This window comes from Macaca thibetana, chromosome 14 (genome assembly GCF_024542745.1).
Source record: "Macaca thibetana thibetana isolate TM-01 chromosome 14, ASM2454274v1, whole genome shotgun sequence".
Lineage (NCBI taxonomy): Eukaryota > Metazoa > Chordata > Mammalia > Primates > Cercopithecidae > Macaca > Macaca thibetana.
In genome coordinates this window covers 53848656-53870531 of record NC_065591.1, presented here as the reverse complement: position 1 = coordinate 53870531, position 21876 = coordinate 53848656, and the positions used below count along the sequence as shown (strand labels likewise).

The 21876-nt window shown below is 45.6% G+C and overlaps 1 protein-coding gene across 3 annotated transcripts in view; it reads right to left on the bottom strand.

Moving 5' to 3' along the window:
* GALNT18 (polypeptide N-acetylgalactosaminyltransferase 18) overlaps positions 1-20551 on the bottom strand; it is a 365529-nt gene extending 344978 nt beyond the window's left edge. For all 3 annotated transcript variants that reach the window (XM_050757416.1, XM_050757417.1, XM_050757418.1), the window contains exon 1: positions 19847-20551. In XM_050757416.1, coding sequence (XP_050613373.1) covers positions 19847-20081 — 235 coding nt within the window. In that variant the 5' untranslated portion in view covers positions 20082-20551. The remainder of the gene's footprint in view (positions 1-19846) is intronic.
* Between the last annotated feature and the right edge of the window lie 1325 nt (positions 20552-21876).

Genomic DNA, 21876 nt, shown 5'->3' with positions numbered 1-21876 from the left:
TTAAATTGGGGTTTGAGGTTTTTTTTGGCAGGGATTTTCTTTGAGGCCAGTTTTTGAGGCTTTCTTTGACCATAGGAAATGTCTCTTTCTCTGATTATGTCTGTTAAACTACAGTAAGTCCTCATTTAACATCATCAATAGATTCTTGGGAACTGTGACTTTAAGCAAAATATAACGTATAACAAAACCTGTTTTTTTCCTCATCAGTGTTATCAACAAAACAACATTGAAGGAAATAACGTTATTTGAGAACCTGCCTGATTTGCTTAAACTCACAGTTTCTAAGAACCTATCAACAGCATTACTGTGTTGATAGGAGAACTTACTGTGCTAGGTCGTCTAGCTGGCCTACACTGTTTTATTGCTATTATGGAGCTACTAGCCTCCTCTTAAATGCTCAGAAACTGCTTTTATGCTTGGATCTCCTCATACTCCATTCCAAATAAAGTCAAAACTACAAATCTCTGTGTTCCTACAGGCTGCCCCTATCCTTGGGCAGAGTTGGAGTAGGAATAGCAGCCTACTTCTTTCTCTCTGAGTGACATCCCTGCTGTACGAGTGGGGTGCTGGGTGGACATGGTAGTCACTGATCCTCTTGAATTGTCTCTCCTGTTATGAAACCTCCACCCTACATGTGAGCCAGGGATGGGGGCAATCAGGGCCTAGTATTCTCAACATAGGGTAAAGTTTCCACCCTGTAAGTAGGGGCGGCCCCAGACCACTCAACCATGCTCTACAACACAGAGCTGGGAGACATGAGAAATCCTGGTGGCCTGGCCCTTCTGGGAGAAAAATATAGCCCTAGAGTGGAAGCTGTGGGAAAGGAGCATCCCATCTTCTTGTTCATATCTGTCCAGAGAAGAGCTTTTGTTTTATTGAGCTGGAATTGGAGGTGGAAGGGCGATCATGGCTCAAATGTCCCAGACTCTTGTCATTACTAAAATTTAATAGATTTTCTTGAGTGTTTCTTCATTTTATGTATACCCTCAGGGCAATTTCCAGGGACTTTAAATGAGTGTTTTTTTAATAATTTTTACCAGTTATGTTGTTTCACTGGGCAAAGGACCCACAGAGCTCCTCACACTGCCATTCCAGTTCTTCCCTAACCCCTTGTGGTTTGCACTGCAAAAAAAAGAGAGAATCATTTAGAGAACAGCTGGCTCTATTTATCAATGTTCTGTTTACTTCACTTTGACCATATTTTCTGAATTAAAAATAAGGGTGTGTGGTCTGGCAAGAACTTTGCGCTGCTTCCAGGTACAAGAGTCAAAATGGGTGGTAAACTTTGGAAATACTAGAATTTATGATTCATTTACATGGTTTCTATAGAAAATAGATCAGAATATTTAAAATCAGGTTGTCCCATACAACCTGAGAATATTAAATTGCTAAAAACTCTGGTTATCCTGAAAAGTTCAAAGGGACTATTGGCTGCTACAAAGTCTTCTTTGAAAGGGGGCAGTTCTAAGTTACCTTCCCATCAACCATTTCAATTTGTGTTTGGTGCTTCTCCCAAGACAATCAATTTAATTCTAATGAGAATTCAACATGGAGAAAACTGGGCTCTAAACAAACAATACCCAACAGCCAAGACTAAGTGTTGCCACATAAGAACCATCCTCCAAGGCTGTAAACAGACTGCTTTGCTCCAACACTGGCTCAGTTACCACCTCAGCATTCAGAATCTAGAGAGTTTTCTAGATTTTAGCAGATTTCTCAGCTAAAGCCTAACTGTATGGATGTGGCCAAAGGGAGTGTGGCCTGCGAAAGGTGGGGGAATGTATAGAGCTGTCTCTGAGACTTCATTCCCATATTTTCCTAAAATCAAACTTTGAAGTCTCCAAGGAAATCCAGTTTTGAAATGATACACAGCACCCACCCCCTCAACCATCAGAGCAACATACCCTCCCTGGAAATATGCATCTGCCTAATTGCTTGAGATTCTGTCCAAACTGAATATTCATAATCTTCATGTTGTCAAAAAGGCTATATTTTTAAATGTTTCCACTCCATATTTAAAACTCATTTTCTCTCCTTAAAAAGATCTATGGATTTTATTGGATCCAGTGTTATTTGAGACATCTGGCTAGCTGGGGACTGCATGGTCTAAGGTCTCCCGAGAGGGGAAAAGGGGGACAGAAACTACTGAAATCAGAGTTATTGCAAAGCATAACATTTGCTATCATAAAGTAAATCAACGTGTCTTACGCATATATGTGTAACCACTTGCCATGATCTAAATGTCTGTATCCCTTCCCCAAATCCATATGTTGAAATCCTAACCCCTAAGGTGATGGTTTTAGGAGGTAGGGCCTTTGGGAGGTGATAAGGCCATGAGGGTGGACCTCATGAAATGGGATTACTCTTCTTATGAAAGGAACCTCAGAAAGCTATCTTGTCTATTCTACCATGTGAAACAGAAAGGTGCCATCTATGAGCAAGAAATTGGGCCCTCACCAAACTTTGAATCTGCTATGCCTTAATTTTGGACTTCCCAGCCTCCAGAACTGTGAGGAAATAAGTGTCTGTTATTAATACACCACACAGTTTATGGTATTTTGTTATAGCAGCCCAGACTAAGATATCATTTTTCAAAGATTGTGTTGGTTTGGTTAATAAGTTAAAAATCCATTAAGAGCATTATTCAATGTCTTATTCTCCTTGATTGTGCATGGTCTCCATCAGTGGCACTGGGCTGACCACACCATCCACACAGCTGGGTCTCAGTTTCAGAATCAGTGAAGTGAGAGAGGCTTACTACTCAGGTAGCCCATTCCTGATCCCACACTGCTGGGGAGTGGGGAAGGACAGGGTGGACAAGCAATCTGCATCCAACCCTAGACACCCAGGCAGCCTCTGGCAACACCAGTAAAAGGCAGCACCAGGATTTGAGGCAAGTCCAAGTGACTCTAGACCCCGCCTGGCACCAAGTCTGCATGGCGGAGGGAAGGGTGATGTGGATCAGAATGCAGCCTTAGCAACCAGAATGCAGAGCACCATTTCAGAGCTTTGAGAAGCTTCCTGAATTTTGCTCCTGTTTTCTCAAACTGGTGAAACCCAAAAGGCAAAGAGAAAGAGATAAGGAATTTGGGAAGCTTTTCTGCCCCAGGGAAGAATCAGCCTCAATGACAGTTTGGTATTAACTAGCTCAGCCATGCACGGAGGCATAATTAGTTTCCCAGCCCATAGCTTCATTCCACTGGTCCCCCACACCCCAAGGGTTACACAATCTGTTTGAAATGAAAAGGAAAATAAAATCACTGCTCTCCTCGGTTGACCCACGGGCTATTGCTCCTGGCTGTGAGCAAAAGGTGAGACAGCCATCTGTCTGCTGAGGTAAAAAAAAAGAATGGAATAGTCCTTTTTAAATGACATTTTCAATTTTTCCCCTATGTCTACTATGCCCTCTTCCACCCTACTGCCTAAATGTCTCTTTTCAAATTGAAAATATCAGAGAATAATAGGAAAAGAAAAATCATAGTTGTCTGAGGCTCCTGCTAATGGGCTGTGCTCGCCAGGCAGTCTGAGGAGGAACTTTTGCTGCGTCCATTTCCCACCTGGGGAAAGTGGAGAAGGGCCTGCAGTGCCAAACTCAGACCCACACCCATGGGTGGGCGATCCCCATGGTGGCCAGCAGATAACTCGGAGGTCCAGGCTGCCCAGCTTGACACCTCGGTCATCTCCTCAAGGAATTTCCACAGGCAAGCAAGAAACACCCTCTTCTGACCTCGGGGTTGCCCTCTCTCAGCTCCCCCTCCTCAGTGCAGACCTTTCCTCACACCTCTCTTCTGAGTGCGAACAGCAAGTCCTAACTTGCCAGGCCGCCAGCCACCGCCAGCCTGAAGACACCCGGAGGTGGTGGAGTCCATTCTGAGGTTCCCACAGGCCTCGGGATCAACAGGAGGCCTTCTGTTTCCACTTCAGAGGGAAAGCCAGACGCCAACTTCCCTTTACCGCTGGGGTCCCCAAGCACTCTGTTTCCTTTCCTGAAAATGAAGCTATGCTTTCTCCTTTCTAGCGACTCTTCAGGTGTCAATTTAAATGACTTCAGTGCTGTCTCTCCTCTTGAAGCAGAAACGCCCTGTTTACCTGCATCTTTTCTGGCATCATTCTCTGCTTTTCGTGCAGTTTACTTTTTTCCTTCTGTACCCACTAGACTGTTTTAGTTTGAAAGTGACCACAAGTGACAGCTTTATTAAAATGAAGACATCCAGGGTCCCCTGAAGGCTTCAGGCTTCTCTCACCAGCTGATCCCTGGGAGAGCTCAGTGCGGAAAGCACACTGCACACGTGTGCATGCACACACACGCGCGCACGCACGCACACACACACACACACCACTGAGCTTCAGCTTTCCTTTGATTAAATCTTGACACAGCAGTGTCAGCTATGAGGTGCTATGAGAGAGACCCCAGAAGCATGAGCGTTCTGTCCCTGACCCAAAGGGATAGCATAGAACAGCCTCTCAGAAGCCATCCCCAAAGCCAGAATGAAAGCCAGCTCTTCTGTCCCTGGGCTTCCCTTCCAGACAGCCTTAAAGCCAGAGGTCTGGATGTGAATCCTAGTACCACCTCTTACTGAGAGGTTTTAGGCAGGCTGGTTTATTTATTCATGTATTCACTCAACAAACTCCTACCTAGCCCCTACTGTATACCTGGCACTGTGTGACAAACTGGAAAACAGGAAAAACAGGACCCAGTCTCCGCCTTTAAGTAATCAACAGTCTAATGAGAAAAGCAGACTAATAATTACAGGATAGTATGGTTTTCTCATCTGTAAAATGGGGCTAATTATCTCACAGCCTTATTTCAAGGATTAAATAATATGAAGTGGATTAAACAGTGCTAAATGCCTGGTACACGGCTGATAAATGTGAATTTTCTCTCTTTTTTCCTCTCCTTGACATAAAATCTCTGCCCTCCCTCTATCTGAATCATCACTCTGGTTTGAAGGACTGGGAAGAAGGTCTGTTCCCAGACACGGAGGCAGCATCACTAGGAGCTGTCATGCATGGCCTGGACCCGAAGTCAGGCCCTGGTCAGCAGGCCAGGGAGAGGAGACCCCATCCAAGGGAGACCCTGAAAAGCTGCCCACCTCTTTGTCCCATAAGCATCTGGTTTCATCTGAGAACAAACAAATAAGGATTTTCCTTCCTGGTGCACAAGTTTCTCCTGAAGTTGAAGGAAGCAACTGGATGTACAGTAAAATTGTCTAGACTTCAAATCAGGATCCCTAGACCCTACCCAGGGCCTCCAGGACCCAGTAGAGGGTCCTCAGGGTATTCACCAAGTTGCATTGGGTCTTGGATCCTTCAGCAAACAGTTTGAGGGGGAGGATGCTGATGTTATTTGCAACTCTAACATGTTCTGATTCTAACTAGAGAGCCTTTAGACAAGAACCTTCACCAGTGGGATATGATATAAGAACTGCAAAAGTAGGAAGGTTTACCCTTCTTTGTTGATAGATGAGGAAAGAGAAAGTGACTGCACTGAGCTGTGCAACACAATACTCAAAGTTTCCACTATTGACCAGAGTGAAAGAAGACATTTAATTTTCTGTTTACAAAAATCAATGCATACTTTCTGTGTTTCTGAAGTAATTACAAACTTGAAAATACTTATGCCTATTTTGCTAAAAACAGCTGGCTCTTGTTGAAAAATAAGCAAAATTCACAATTGCTCCATTTTGGTAAATAAAATAATTATGTTTCTTGTTTCATTAAGGCAAGTATCTTAACAAGTGACCAAAATAACCCCTGTTAATCAAGAAATAGTTTACTGCCTGGAAAGTTTCAGAATGATTTGCTACAATTCTCTCTAGTAAAGAGGCAAAACCATCCCTCAGTTTTCTGCTATCATTGGAAAGAAATCTTTTTAAAAAGCACTTTAAATAGATAAGTGCTATAAAAAAGTATAGAGTGTACCTTCCCAATGTGAACTACATCTATCTCTGAATTGTAAAGAATGTATATCAAAATTATATCATTCAACAAAATGCACATTTTGTAGAGGGGGAAGAAAGAAAAGATTAAATTGAATCTTCCTGACAATTGTCTTAAATCACACCTTCCTGCCTGCAATTGAAATTATAAGTCACATTGCTTTGAGTTAAATCAAATTCATCCTGGCAGGAAGATAGGCTGATGTGGCTTCAATTTGGTTTGAAAGGTGAGATAGAAGAAAAGGAAAAATCTGTCCTCAAGAAGACACTCTTCACCAAGGAGCTAGGAAATGAGACTAACCCAGCAGGTAACCGGACACCCTGCATGACTCTTCCACCAGCCAAGGTTTCAACCAACACAGCACATTCCTGGCATTGTCTGCTGCCCACTGCAATGCCAAGTTTTTACAAAAGGTTTTACAAAACAAATTTGTAAAGGTTTTACAAAACAAATATTTTTCCACAAACAAGGGCAGGCCCCCAGTCTGGAGGGCTCAGAACTTCAGAGCAGCGGTCAGTGACACCAAGATGCCCTGGAGCAGATCTTCCAAGATGTCTCAGCTGAGATGTGACCAGCATTAGTCTGGGCTCCCCTGGAGCCTAACTTATGACCATCTCAGGCTTGACTCATGTGGGAAAGTCCTAACTAACTGCAATGAAATGGGGCTAAATCTGATATACTAGGTGTTACAACCAGAAAATATATTCCTGACCGTATTTTCTATGTGAGCTTCAACAAGCAAAACTGGAATGAAGGAAAGAGGGAATGAAGGAAGACTGAAAAGGGGAACATGTTGTTCCCAATAACTCCCACCTGATACACAGGGTGGGGCTGCTTGCCTGCACATCACTTCATTTGATCAGCAGAGCAATCCTACAATCGTTAAGGGGCGATTGTCTTCATTTCTTTTTTTTTTTTTTTTTTTTTTTTTTTTTTTGAGACAGAATCTTGCTCTGTTGCTCAGGCTTGAGTACAATGGCGCAATCTCCGCTCACTGCAACCTCCGCCTCCCAGGTTCAAGCAATTCTCCTGCCACAGCCTCCTGAGTAGCCAGGATTACAGGCACCTGCCACCAGGCCCAGCTAATTTTTGTATTTTTTTTTTTAGTAGGGACGGGGTTTCACCATGTTGGTCAGGTTGGTCTCAAACTCTTGACCTCGTGATTTGCCCGCCTCAGCCTCCCAAAGTACTGGGATTATAGGCATGAGCCACAGCGCCTGGTCAATTGTCTTCATTTCTATGGTTGGGGAAACTGAGGCACTACAAGTGAAGAGACTTGCCCAAGGTCACCCAAACTGTAAACAGCAGCACTGATTCTCATGACTACCTGCACATTCTTTTCCACCACACTAGCTGAGATACTCAGGCTTCCCTCTTGAAGGTAATTGTTGGATTTATTTCATAACTAGCCCTCTCCAAATCTTTCTTACTCCACTCCCTTAAATCCTCCTCATTCTTCAGAGATGCGTCATTAGTCCCTATTCCTCCATGAAGTCTATTCTGACAATTCGCTCTTCTGGAATTCAATTTTAACCCTCATTACATGAGTTAGCTTGCAAAAGATCCTTAACTGTTTCTTGTTTTGTCTTCTCAGCCTGATTATGAGCTCTTCAAAGAAAAGGAGCGTGTTGCATATATTTTATCTCCCACCATGCCTGGCACAGTACCGAGCCCAAAAGAGGTGCCCAGGAAGCAGCCACAGAACAGCCTGCATTGATGCCTCTCTGCTCAGCCCCTCTGGTAGCTCCCCAGTCTTTCCAGAGCATTCCATTTGCAGTGGCCTTTGAGGCTGCACAACCGGCTTCCCAACCAGCCCCTCTCTGGCTTCTTCCCCTGCCCCCTTTTCCCACCATCACCCTGCTATAGCCACACTGGCCGCTGTTTCTCAAACACATCAGGCACACTCCTGCCACAGGGGCTTTGCACTGGCTGTTCGCACCGCTTGGCACTCTCTTCCTCTAAACATACACACGGCGCACACCTCACCTTCTTCAAGTCTTTGCTTATAGCAGAGCCCCTGACCACCTCCTCGTTTAATTGTAGTCCCTCATATTTTTGCCCTGATTCCACTGATACATCCCCAGCACAGGTGTTCAATAAATGCTTGTTCAGTGAAGGAAGGGAAGAATCTGAGCACATACCAAAAGAAGGCAGGGGTACAGGCCACTGTCAAACTCCCAGCCAACATTGAGGAGAGTGCGATTTCTCCCAACTCCTCACGGTGGTTTTATTTCCTCCCATTCCCACACCACAATAAACAATGCCAGCCTTGGTGTTCACCTCCTACAACTGCCCACATAGCTAGGGGCCCACCATTTCATACATTTAACTCCAAATATTCCATTCCCTCAATTAAATGGGAAGTTCCCGGAAGGCCTGGCCATGTCTGCTATTGACTTTGTGTAGACCAGTCCCCCTTTTATGGTCCCCTACCCCACCCCATGCCCTGAGCCTGGAGGACCCCCAAAATAAAGCTATGGCCTGAGTGAGTGGAGATGATCTTGTTCATGCTAAGTCTGCTTCTGGAAGAAAAAATGATGCAGCTGGCCTAGAGAAACGCCATACCTAGAGTTTCTCTCAATCTTCCAGAGAGCTGAGCCCAGGTCAGCTCCTGGCACAGTCATCTTCCTACCTCCCCAGGAAAGGAGGCTGCCAAACTAATCACTTGGTAACGCACCTCAGGACTTCACTACCCTCAAAAAGTTTTCTTCCAGTCTCAACGTTTCTACTAAAAGAAAGGATTCTCTTGATCAACATCAAAGGAGCAGAAAAACAAGAGGGCCCTTCGCCCCTTACTAAGGAGCTTAAGAGTGGTAATGGGCTTTTATCTGTTACTAGCTGCTAAACCTGGGATAAACTCATTACAGTCACTGAGCCTCAATTTCTTCATCTGTAAAATGGGGATAATAACACCATCCCACAGGCCTGCTTATGCGGTTAAGATGAGGTGACAGGTGTAAAGTATTCAGCACATCACAGATGCTCAGCAAACATTAATTCTCTTCCTCTTCCCATTTCTTCTCCAGACAAATTCAGACCTATTTTTCTATAGTCCTTCTTCACCGGTTGTTTTTTTTTTTCCCATTCTTGATTGATTGATCTCTTCTATGCACTTTCCATTGGATTCCTCTTCTAATATAAATCCCCAGGTTCTCACAAAATAAAAGGCCTGGCCCAATTATTGAGTTGGACATTCCATGTCATAATTCCCACATGTTATACCTTCTTCCATTTACTCTTAGAAACTAATGCAAATTAGAGGATCCACTTATTATTAAAAATGAGGTTTGGAAGTGGAAGAAACCAAAACGTTAAAAGACTCACTTCTCCAAGCCCATGAACTGACAGATCTGAAGCCTTCTCGAGACTCTCCCTTCCTCTTAACAGCTCCTTCTCTCCCATCAGGGAAATATGATGATTAATTAGACAAAGCCTGTCCCACTTATTGTTGAAATCCTTTGAGGCAGGAACCATATAAACACAAAGCATTGTAACTGCACTAAAGAGAAACCAGAAAACCCCTCTGCCTTGGGATGCCAACCAAGTCACAGCTAAATAAATCTGTAATGGAAGATCAAAAAGGATCTTCCACATGGATAACAGAAAATGTCACCAGCATAAACAGGAAGAGAGATTAGTTCAATAAAGGAATAAAGTTACATTTGTGGGTCTTGAGTAAGATTCTTGCTTACTTTTAACTTCCCAGCATATAACTCACAAGGTTATTAATATGGACTCCTACTGTTTTGGGCAAATAAACAGCTGCTGATGTTTTGTGCCCAAACCACTTTATTAGAGCTTTCCTTTACAGCAATTGTTTCTTCCTTTACAAATCCTGAGAGGCTCAGACAGCTGAAAACCAAAGAATGCCAAAGCGGAAGGAATAACAAAGAAGAGAGGAGGCAGCCTGTGTGGGCAGGGAAAATGGGGAAGGGGCTGTGGACCCTCACCTTCTTCTTTGTAACCTTCAAGCAAGTCAAGGTTCAAGAGCAGAGATCAAAGACTGGATGCAGCACGATCAGAAAGGCTATTTTAACCCCGGTGCTAGGAGTTAACACGGAGCAGAATTTACCACTGTGAGAAGCCTCGGATGACCAACCCTCCAGGTTTGCCCAGGGAATTGGGGGCTTCCCTGGACCTGGGACTTTCAGTTTTAAACAGGAAAGCGTGAGGCACATCAGGATAAGCTGGTCACCCTGAAAGACATGTGACTATGCCAGGGCACAGGAAAGCACTCAGCCCGGTGCCCGGGACATTTTGGGTGCTCAAAAGTCGCAATGAATCTGAAAGAGCTCTAGCCTGCAGCTGGAACACTCTGCTTTTTTGACAAGGACCAGTTCCTGGAGGCCCCGTAGTGACCTAGGAGAAAATGTTGTCCACAGCTTTGTGGTGCCGCTCCCTCACCCTGCTAGACCAGGGCCTTCTACTGCTGGCCACCCTACCCTCCAGGTTCCTTGTGGACACAAATGCAAACCAAGCCCCTGCCTGGCCTCCCACTTGACCTGAGGCCTCTGAGCCTACACTCAAACACCATCTTTGATAAGATGATCTCTCATTCCTCTCTATGAGAAATGTTCATCCTCCTTTCTATTCCGTAGAGAGCATTGGTTTTGTAGCCAGTTTCCCTTCTTGGCTCTACCACCCATCAGCCCTGTGACCTACTTTGGACAAACTCTCTAAGTCTTCATTTTCTTACGTCTAAAAACTCTACCTTACTATGTTGTGAAGATGAAAAGGAATCGCTAATTTTAAAAATTACAACTATATTTGTTCATTAAAATACATAAATCAAGTAATCATGCCTGGACAGCACCTGGGCCAGTCCCTGACATACTGGAGTACCGTAGCTGTCTTCCTCCATTCCCTTGATACAATCAATCTTTAATTCTCTATATGCCTGTTGCTCTTAAAATAAATCTAGGGTTTGGCTAGGATTCTCATTTGTCACTTCAAATCTTTCCTTAGCTTTCTAATTCTCATATCCATTGGCCTAAGCAATTTTGGTACTGTTCTCCTAAATCTCCAGATGCCATTAGCACAACATTTATTAAGCCAAGCTTCGAATCCTGTCTTGCCAGAGTCCCTGAATTACCTTCCTCCTCCTCTGGGATCTCAATGGCCTTTAACTCCAAGTTCCCAGGGGACAGAGATGGACGCACAAGTCAGACTGGCGAAGCCCAACAAAGCACCAGAGCTTCTTAAGATGCAGCACTCAACAATCTTAATCAGGGAACTCTGCTCTGAGACTTAAACTCAGCGCATTTGTGGAATGAACCTATTCATGCTAAAGAACTGGCCACAAGCCTCCTTTGTAGGTATCGTTTTTCATTGTTCTCACCTGTCCCAAGGTGAGGAGTGTAGATGCCACTTCTCTGGATCTTCCCAAACACTGTATTTCTGTGAGCTCTTAAAGGATGGTGGCAATGGAAAGTAGCCCAGCAAAGTATGCCTGTTGGCTCTAAAAACATTTTAGCAGCGGCTCCATACGGGAAGCCACTCAATGTTTATTGTGGCTGGACACTCAGGGGTTTCCACTAGCATCATTAAAGACAGCTTCATCTCCCAAAAATAAACCTTCACAAAACTGAAATTGAATGTCAGGCAGTGAAAGAGAACTACATCTCAGAACTGCATCCCCACTGGGATGATCTGTCTAGCAACATATTTTAATCCATAATCGTGTAGTCAGAAAAACCACCAAAGCTTAAATGTTCGTATAACCAGGAATCCTTTTGCTTAAAGTTCCAGTTGGCTGCACTGGAACAACAGGGGTCTATAAAAGGTATACAGATCCACAGAGAAGATTCCAGAACAGCAGTCATTCCCAATCACTGCCACAACATACCGTGCTGTGGAACAGTTGTGAGGTAATTAGTGAGTAACAATAATTTAAGTATCAAAGCTTATGAATGATTAGCTTTAACTCTAATAAATTAAAGGGATTTCAAGGTTGTTACATTCCCTTGCATACTAATATGCTTTCTCAAGTAGGAAAAGAAAGGGTGGAGTGAGAATGAATGCAATGTATTAGGAGGTGCATCCTCCTAGCCCTGCCCTACGGCACATGCCCTGTATGTGGGCATATGTGTGAGGAAGGGGGAAACCTCAAGGACCCCTGGGCTCAAGCATTGCATTACATATGGAGCTGACTCTAACACCAAAGGCAAGTGAGATTCAATAGCAATTGTAGGAGCCATGAAATACCACATCCCTGCCAAATCCAAGGCAGAAGCTCCACCCTTCAAGAGACACTCCAGGCCAGCATAAACAGCATGGCCCGCCATTCACTGAAGGTGGATTAGCCACCAGTGGACCTCAGCCACTTTGCCTGTATGGCAACCTGTATGGCCTCTGCCCTTCAGCTTCTTGCATAATTCTCTCTCTCCCCAAAGCCCACCACACTGCCTTCTGATTACATCTATCACTCACATTCAACTAGGTTTTTCCTCCAGGAGCTTTCTGGGTAACATCCCTCCAAGTGGACTGCTCAGCAATGTACTTCTCCACAGGACAGCCTGTCTGTCCCCATCTCCTAGATAAAACCCAGCTAACAAGAAGCCAAGCTTGGCTTTCCACCACAAACCAAAGGAGACCCTCAAGCCCCAAATCAAGACAACAGCTTTGTATTAATCCATTTTGTATTGCTATAAAGGAGTACCTCAGGCTTGGTAAATCATAAAATTAAAAATTTATAATTTGGCTCATAGTTCTGCAAGCTATTCAAAGTCCAGCATCTGCTGGGCTCCTGGGAAGACCTCAGGAAGCTTACAATCATGGCAGAAGGTAACAGGGAAGCAGGTATGTCACAGTGATAGAGGGGCGAGAGAGAGAGAGAAGAAAAGAAGAAGAAGAAGAAGAAGAAGAAGAAGGAGGAGGAGGAGGAGGAGGAGGAGGAGGAGGAGGAGTAGGAGAAGAAGAAGGAGAAGGAGGAGGAGGAGCTAGGCTCTTTAAACAACCAGCTCTTACATGAACAAATACAGCAAGAACTCATTCATTATCAGGAAGACAGCACCAAGCCATTCACAGAAACACCTCCCACGAGGCCCCACCTCAAATGCTGGTGACCACATTCAACATGAGATTTGAAGGAGACAAACATTCAAAGCATATCAAGAGCATTCAGCTATTCAAGTGAAATGAGGTCAGAAATCCTATACGATGGTAATGAAGATGCTCCAGTAACTCTGTATGTGACTCTGAATCCTATAAATACCTTTGGGAAAACATAGGCCAGCCTAACCCAAGTGGCTAAAGCTGACCTTCAAGGCCCTCATAAATGACAAAACCAGACTGTGGCTTTCTGACACTTTTCATTCTGAATTCTCCTTGAGATTCTCCACCAACTTACTTATCAAGGGCAAATAACAATTTATGTCAAGTGAGTGGGAAAGAATGTGGAATTCATTTATTTTACAGCCTACACACTTCTGGCTAAAAATGAAGATTCTTTGGTCATGGGGAAAAGTTGTGTCCTTTGGCAAGGCTTTTCTTCTTCACAAAGCTGTGGTTCTGAACTATTAACAAAGGTAATTAGGCTCAACTCCTAAGTCCTGCTATTGAACTCTTTCAAAATGTCAATCACTGTTACTAATATAATTTCACATGCAACAGTTCATTCCAGAGGACAAATAGCTTTACTATTTAAATGACACTCTTTCCTCAAATAAACTTCAAGCACTCAGCAAACATCACATCCTCTTTTTCACAAACGCTGCCAAGTCAAAGATCAGATGAGAAGGACATGAGGCAATTCTAAGTGACATCCAAAGCTATAGGAGACAGAAAAACATCCAAGCCCAGGACATTTGCTGATTCTTAGGGACCATAAATGATTTGTAGTCATGGCGAACAACCTGCTGTTACTGACCTGGTATGCATTCATATGCACATAATATGACTAATAAACTTTCAGGAAACAAAATGCAGTTAATAACCCATTTCTCCATTGTTGGGATGATCTTGACTCAATGAAGTAAGATAATGGATTTAGAAATTAGTCACATAATGTAATACATTATTAATCATGGTATTCAGAAGGGTAAATAGATGTTACAAGAACACCACCCACGAATTCAATTTCCTTTTAGATTTATTTACTCTCCTGAATTCTTTATACCACCATCATCCCTCACAAAAATATAACAATCTGATCTTTCCTCTTTTCCCAAAACAGTTATTTTCAACTTTGTTTTCAAAAGAAGTAGAACCTTTTTTAAAAATGAAATATTTTATAGAACGACAAATAGAAAACAGAAGACAGTGGAGTTTCGTTGTTGCAGGGATGGGAGGGAGTACCTACAGGCAGAGTCTGGGAGACCCCACTTAACCGTTTTAATTCTCAGGCCGCAGATCAAACCTTCTACAAGTTTAGAGCTCCTGGGGACACAGTTTGAAAACCACTGCCCTAAGGCATCTATGTAAAACTAAAATTATGTATGTAACATAGGACACAGGCAAAACATTTATTTATCAAAAAATACGTAAAATACACAAATCAGAAACACTGAGAGTCTTTTTTTCTTCTTCTTTGTAGAGATGGGGGTCTCACCATATTGTCCAGGTTGGTCTTGAACTCCTGGGCTCAAGTAATCCTCCCACTTTGGCCTCCCAAAGTGCTGGGATTACAGGCATGAGCCACCACACCTGGCCAAACACTGATAGTCTGAGAAAACAGTGAGCAAGGACACAAATAGTCCCACAAGATAAAACAAACATCAGGGGTTGGGGAGGATATTAAGTTCTAGAATAATCAAAGGAGTACAAATCAAAAGAATAGAGCATTTGACAGGGATTACATTTACTCAGAAAAATTTGAATGATAACACCCAATGCTGGCCAGGCTCCATGACATTGGTACAACAATACACTACTGGTGGCTGTAAAGAAAGGCTTTCCTTCTGAAAAAACAATCTTTCATAAAAATGTTCAGACTGTTTGAGTCAGTACTAATCCCACTTCTGGAAAGACATCCTTAAAAATAATCAAAAAACAGTGAGGTGAAGATGTTCATTTCTGCTCTAATTATAATAGCAAAACAAATGTCCAATAATAGGAAAGTGGTTGAATCAGTAATGGTATACTGATGACAGAATACTATTCAGTCATTAAAAATACAGTAAAAGTTCTCTTTAGAAACTCTCCATTTAATCAATTCTCCAGATTAATTATGCTTGCCACTCCCTCTGTAACAAACCCTATTTGTCTCTAGTACCACTGCCCACGGCTCCTGCAGATAGTCGAGTTGTACACTTACCAGCCGTCCAGTGGGTTTGTTCTCAAATGTGTTTACACTATTTGTACTTGTCACTGTAACAGCATAATCTAATCACGTATTACATAAACCAATGAAATACGACTGCTAAAAAGATGAGCATTGTTTCTAAGAAAATTACTTTAAGTTCTAAGTGCTTTGCAAAGCCTTTATAAAGGGTAGTCAGTTAAAGAAAAGCAATCAAATTACATGTGAGCAAAACCATTGCAAAAGATGAGACAAAAATCGTAACAATTTAGGCTACTACGCTGAGACTGCTTCATAAGCACCTTTAAGTGTTCAATGAATTTTAAAGAAAACAGAACTAGAAATCAAACTTTGTAAACAGGACATTATGGGAGTGGTTTGTGCAAGGAAGATGAACAGAACGCCAAATGGCAGATACATTCCAAAGACAAAACTTTGGCCTGATATCAAGAGTCTTGCAAATGAATGCACATTTTGGATAAAATTAAAATAAAAATATTTAAGGCATGTATGTAATATTTTGTTGTACTCTCCTCTTTAACCAGTTTTTCTATTAACTAACTGAAGCCCTGATCACATCGACTAAGAGGGATTCTTTGTCCTTTGAAAACAAGTCCACTATGACAGGGACCAAGAGTGCCCGTACTCTTGTAGAGTGTCTTTAATGTACAGTTCACCACTATAATCCCCAATCACTTTCCCAGTGCAGTGTCTGGCACACATTAGGTCTCCAACAGATAAATGTTGAACCAATAAACTATGTAGCAAATATGGAAAAAAATAGCGCTTCATTAACAAAAAGAAAGTGAAAAAGCAGAATATAAAATTCATGTAAAACATGACTACACCTTCATTTTGAAATATGGAGGCAAATGAACAAAGCTAGAAGGAAATGCTCAAAATGCAAACTGATTTTTAGGGTAGAATGAATTATGGGCAGTTTTATGCATTTTTAAATATTTTCCTAAACATTGGCACATTCTTTTCCATATTCAGAAAGCTACTAAGAAAAGAAGAAAGCTATCTTTATTTTTGCGGAACTTCCAAAATAAGAACTGAATCAACATTTCCATTTCCTGCACTCTCCAACATTGAGAACTCCTTTAGCAAATTCTTGCTTCATCCACCTCACCATGTCAAGCCATCAGATCTTTCTACTCCTAAGATAGAGGGAACCTGACCCTTACTAACACTTACTTTGTGTTTCTAAACCCCCGGGATGCTTTTTTTAAAAACTCATAAGTTATCCACCCTCTCATTTAACATCTATTTGGTCAAAAAACTTCTCAAAACTGCAATTCACATTCCCAAGAGAGTCCCAAACACCATCTAATTAAATCATTCAATCAGAAAACAAATTAAAATGAAATATCACTGCAACTCCCAAGACGAAAATGAACTTTTCAGTCATGACGAGAACAGACCTCTGGGGTGATGCTCCAAAGCCTCTTCTAATTGCAAGTCCTGTGGAACATCCTGCAGAACATTTTGTGACATCTGCAGCTTCCGGGAGACTTTCCTTCTAAAGAAAAGAGGAGCCTGAACAAGACTCCAAAGCAAAACATCTTTTTTGGAGAGTGGTAACACTTTCATTAATGACTAACGTGGCCCTAGGCATCTGCACTCATCCATTCATCCACACTTTCACCCCACAGCTGCTTTCTGTAGGATGTGCCAGGGACTGTCCTGCATGTTCAGCAAACATTAGTTAAGGGACTGGAACCGCTGCCTCTTGACATGAAACAAAGCAAAACCCAGAGCTTCCTGAGTTTATCTATAGCATTTCCAAGTGGGAAGGCTGCTGACTCCCTCACCCCTCAGCCATCCTCTGAGGTCTCTTCCTCTGACACCCACTTCCACCATTGTTAACGGACTCCAAGGGACCTTGGGGCCCTCCTGGGAGACAGTTTAGTACGTGGCTAAGAACTTAGACTTCTGAAGCCACACTAGCTGAGCTTACATCCCTGTACTACCACACACCAGTGTGTGACCCTGGACAAATCATATACCCTCTCCCTGCCTCAGTTTCCATATCTGTAAAATGGAGCGAATATTACCTACTTCATAAGGTTGTGAAGAGTAAATAAGTCAATATATGTAAAGTGTTTAGAATAGGGCCTGACACATCCTAGGTGCTATATAATTTTAGCTATTATTATTACCCCTTATTCCCTCCAGCTCAGCAAAGTAAACTGGATTGTTCTAAGGGCTATGCTGACTAGAGGGAACTTGACAGTGGGGTACACATAAACAGCTTGTACCATCAAGCACAAGAGCTTGATCTTATTGTCCTTTACCACCCTCTGCCTTCAGAGAGCTGCACTTGACCAGCCCCAAATTTTATAGGCCCTTTACCTCTGTTCCCTAAATCCCAGCTCAGGATGGCCCCAGCACCGCAAAGGGAGCAGCCGGTCATTGCTACACCATAATGGCACAGCCAACCTGGTAACCTCTGCCCCTGCCTGCCTCATTTCCAGTCTTTCCAAGTCACTGACCATTCCTTACCTTCCTATAGGTTGCAGCTTTGGCCCTCTGTCTTGAGATTGTGGTTATTTCTGAATACCCACAGGGGTCACTGCATGTGTACAAGTGGAACAACATGTGTTTTAGGGACCCTGCCTCCTTTTTTTCAGGTATAGATTTCAAAGTGCTGAACAACACATAGTTATAAAGTTTCTGGGGAGAAAAATCACAATGCTTGCTTTCAACTTCAACATTATGCTTGTTTGCATGTCGAACCTTAGAAATCATATGACATGATCCATATTCCACATGACAGGCACCCACTCCATGACAGGCTCAGGGGTTAATGGCATCCCCTGAGCAGTACCTTGCTCACCTCCTGCCTGACCAGAAAGAAAAGCACAAGAGAATCATTTTCCAGGAACACACACACACAGAATCTGTGAATGAAAATCTCAAAATCTGTCGGCAAACTAGAAATGTCAAAGTAAGGTATGGCTTTGTGTCTCCCGGGGAACATTCTGAATCACCCTGGGGGAAACACTGTACTTCTATTGCTGATTAATAGTCCATCAAGATCTGTTTGACGGAAAAGGACACCTAAGAAATAATAGCAACAGGCACTCACAGATAGGTAAATTGGTTTCCAAGCCCAGTGCCAGGTTGAGAGGCAGAGGCAGAGGCAGGTCTGAAGAAGAAGCTGTCTATGTCTCTCTTTTCTGGGAAGGTGCCGAAGCCATGGGCTTGTTTTGAAGTCATTAGTCAGGAAGCACTATGGGTGTGGATGCGTCTCCTGCACTCACCTGAACCTCCCTGAACCTTCTCCAGGGAAGGAACTATTCTGGACACCCGGGGAAACACCAAATTCAGACGGAGGAGCCATCTCTACCCTGGCAAGGGCAGCAGGTGCAAGGATTGAAATTCAGACATCCACGTGTAAACAAAAGGGAGTGCTCCTGGCGGGGGGCGGGGGAGGAGGGGGAAGACTTCAGTTCAATTCGACTTTGCCAAGGTCTGCCATGCTCTGGCCCCTCAGCCTGGTGGGCCTGCTAGGTTTACAGGGGAACTAGGCTCGGCCCTGCCCTTAAGAAGATCACATGCCTGGTAGAAAGCAGGGGGCGCGGGGAGGCGAAGAAGTGTGGACATGAGGGCGTGTGTGTGTGTGTGTGTGTGTGTGTGTGTGTGTGTGTGTGTGCGCGCGCGCCCGGCACCAGTGCTCCTGGCCCAGAACTCCATCCCCTCCCTCTGACAGCTCATTGACCAGGTCGCCTCGGGAGAGGGCCCTGCAACCCCCACCCTCCCTTTGGACCTCCGCACTGGTCTGGAGCGCACCCAACCAGAGTAACCTTACACTTCAGACTCAACCCAGGTAGGTCTGTCTGCTCCGCCCCGGCTGCCCCCAGGGCCTAAGAGTGGAGCTACCAGAGGGATCGGCCTTCACCCGGTCCTGGGCGGCTCCGCCGGGAAGGCGCAGCCCAGGGCGTGTTCTTCCAGTCTTGGGCGGAAGCATCACCACAGTGGACAGAGCTCAAGCTCCAGCGCTACTTGCCGGCGCTGATACCTGCTCCTGGAGAGGGTCCTGGACCCGCGGGCTGTGGTGGGGGTAGGGACTGCTATAGGTTCAAGCGGTTCTCCTTGCTTTCCCCATCGCGTACCAACGGGATCACAGCAAGACTGGGGCTGGGGCTGAAACACGCAATTTTCCTAGCCTCGATTGTCCGGCAACCTGCGAGTCTTAACTGCCAATAGTCAGGGCCGCCGCGCGGGCATCTCGCCTGACGCCTACAGTGGCCAAAAAAGCTCGTTTGCCTGCGCGCGTTCCCTCTTGTACACACACAGACATTCACACGCACACACATTCTGAGCAGGACTTGTGTGCGATCCCGAGAGCCCGCGAGCAACCAGCCCAGAGTCACACGCACATTTGGACACGTGCGCAGCGCGCCCCCATATAGCCAGCTAGCTGCACACATCCGCGCGTGCAGCCCTGCGCACACACGTGTGCCCCGGGGAAGCGCGCACGGCCGCAGACAGAGGGTCCCGCACGCAGGCAAGAGCTCACACTCAGGCCCCACGACTACCACGCATCTGCGGCCCCAGAGCCCCGCCGTGGCTGAGTTGATGCGCACCAGCCCTAGCGCACCCCGCGCCGCGCGGGCCACTCCCGGGCCTCATGGGCGACCCAAGTTTCCGGGGCGCCCGTACCTTGAATGTGCTGCTTGATGACATTCTCCAGGTGGTCCAGCCGCTCAATAATCTTCAGAGTGTCCCCTTTGTCTTCCTCCAGCTTCTTGTCGGGCGCTGGCTCCTGCCCCCGCACATACACACTGGCGATGTAGTTGGTGACCCAGCCCACGTAGAGCAGGCAGATGATGTTAGTCATGCCGCTCAGGATCACGCAAGTGGACACCAAAGTTTTGGTCTTCCTGGTGCACACCATTCTGGGCTCCTTCCTCCATATAGAGCTCCCGGGGGCCCTTCCTTGTCGCGCGCCACGGACTCCCCCGCGCTCACACCCCGTAGCACGTCCGGAGCCGCTGGGCACCCCAGCACCTGAGTCCTGAGGTTCTCCAAAGCCCGGTCCGCTGCCGGTGAAGCCGCCGTGCCCAAGTTTGCAGCTCCTGCTACTGGCCACCCGGAGAGACCTTGACAAAGGAAACCAGGTGGAATTTTTTCCAAATTAAAAATCCCTGAGCCCTTCCTAGAGGGGTCACGGGTAGCCGGCAGCCGCGCGCCCAGATGTGTACGTCTGGGAAACTTTGCCACTGCCTGTGTCGGCGGCCACACCGTTTCCCATCGCCAGTGCTGGCTGCCTTGGCGGTCCGACCGGCCGGCGCTGCGAGGAGAACCGCGGCAGCGGCTGCGACGGCTGGGAGAGCCGCGAATAAGAGCGGCCCGGCCCCCTCCGAGCGACAAGCGCCGCCACCAATCGCGCTCCGGCTCTGGAGAGGGGCAGGTACTGAGCGGCAGCGGACCAACGGGGCGGGAGCGGAGGGCGGAGTCCAGCCCCCAGGCCCCACCTGCTGGCCGCCCCTGGCTCCCGCCCCCAGGGACGCGCCCGGGCCTCCACCCGCGCCTTCGCAGGCTGCCCCAGACCCGAAGCTCCCGGAGAGGGCGCGCTTCCAGTCCCAGCCCTTAGGTCGGCAGCTTCCTCGGTGAGGGGAATTCCATCTCTTGCTCTTGGGCAGGAATCTCCTGGTTTTAGGGGGGTCGCACGGGTCAGCTTCTTTCATCCGCCCGGGGCTTCTCGCATTGGTGCCACCGGTCGACTCCTGGAATCTTTTCTTGGTTGCCAGGACCCTGAGAAGCCAAGGAAGTGCCAGCCCCAGGGGCATCCACTCCTTCCTTGGCCTCACTTGGGCCTCCACCCTGCCCTCCGCCCTTCAGCCACCGGCCTCCTGAATGTGTCCAGACCTGGCCCTAAACCTGGCTGAAAGGAACCAACCCTCCGGGAATCTCCCAGAAGCAACATTGGTGACCTGTTAGATGACTCTCTACCACTTCTTCCCCCACCCCCACCGCTTGCCCCAAATTTTGCCCCTATCTTTTTCTTTAAGTCTATACAGCTCCCAGGACATGGATGTGTCCTTTAAGCCCAGTTTTCATTCATGTGGGACCAGGGTCACCCAGTGCATAGGGAAACCCTGCAAGGAAATGCCACTGGGGGGAATTAAGGTCTCTCTGAACTGTAAAGCCCTTCTATATGTTATTTGTGATTGCTGTCGGAGAGGGCGGTGGGAGAGAACTGTGACTGAGCACAGGGGGAGGCCAGACGCAGAGGGTGATACTGCTGTGTTTGTTCTTAGTGCCAATGTTTACTTATATTATCCTCTTCTGCTGAACACCCCGTTCTCAGCACCTGAACAGAATTCCTTTAAACAAAGACTTTTTACAACACAGATTTCCTGCCTCTTCTCCATCTCTGAGTTGCTTTAATTTTTTGGCCTAAAAGCCAGGGAGGCAGTCTGCTGCATGCCCACTTCGTTGTGTGCCAGCCTTCCAACCAGTCACAGAAATACTCAGGGCAGCTCCCTCCTGGGATGTCTCTGGATTCAAATAACTGGCCCCACAAAAGAGGGAAGGCACAAAACCAAAGAAAGGGCACTTTACGGCCCCATCAGCCAAGGGCCCTTCTACCAGCACTTTGCTTAAAAAACCTCCCCAAAGATGCTGTGAAAACAGATACCAACTAGGGACCCTGGAAGATTTCCCTTGATCCATAGCTGGAAGAGAGA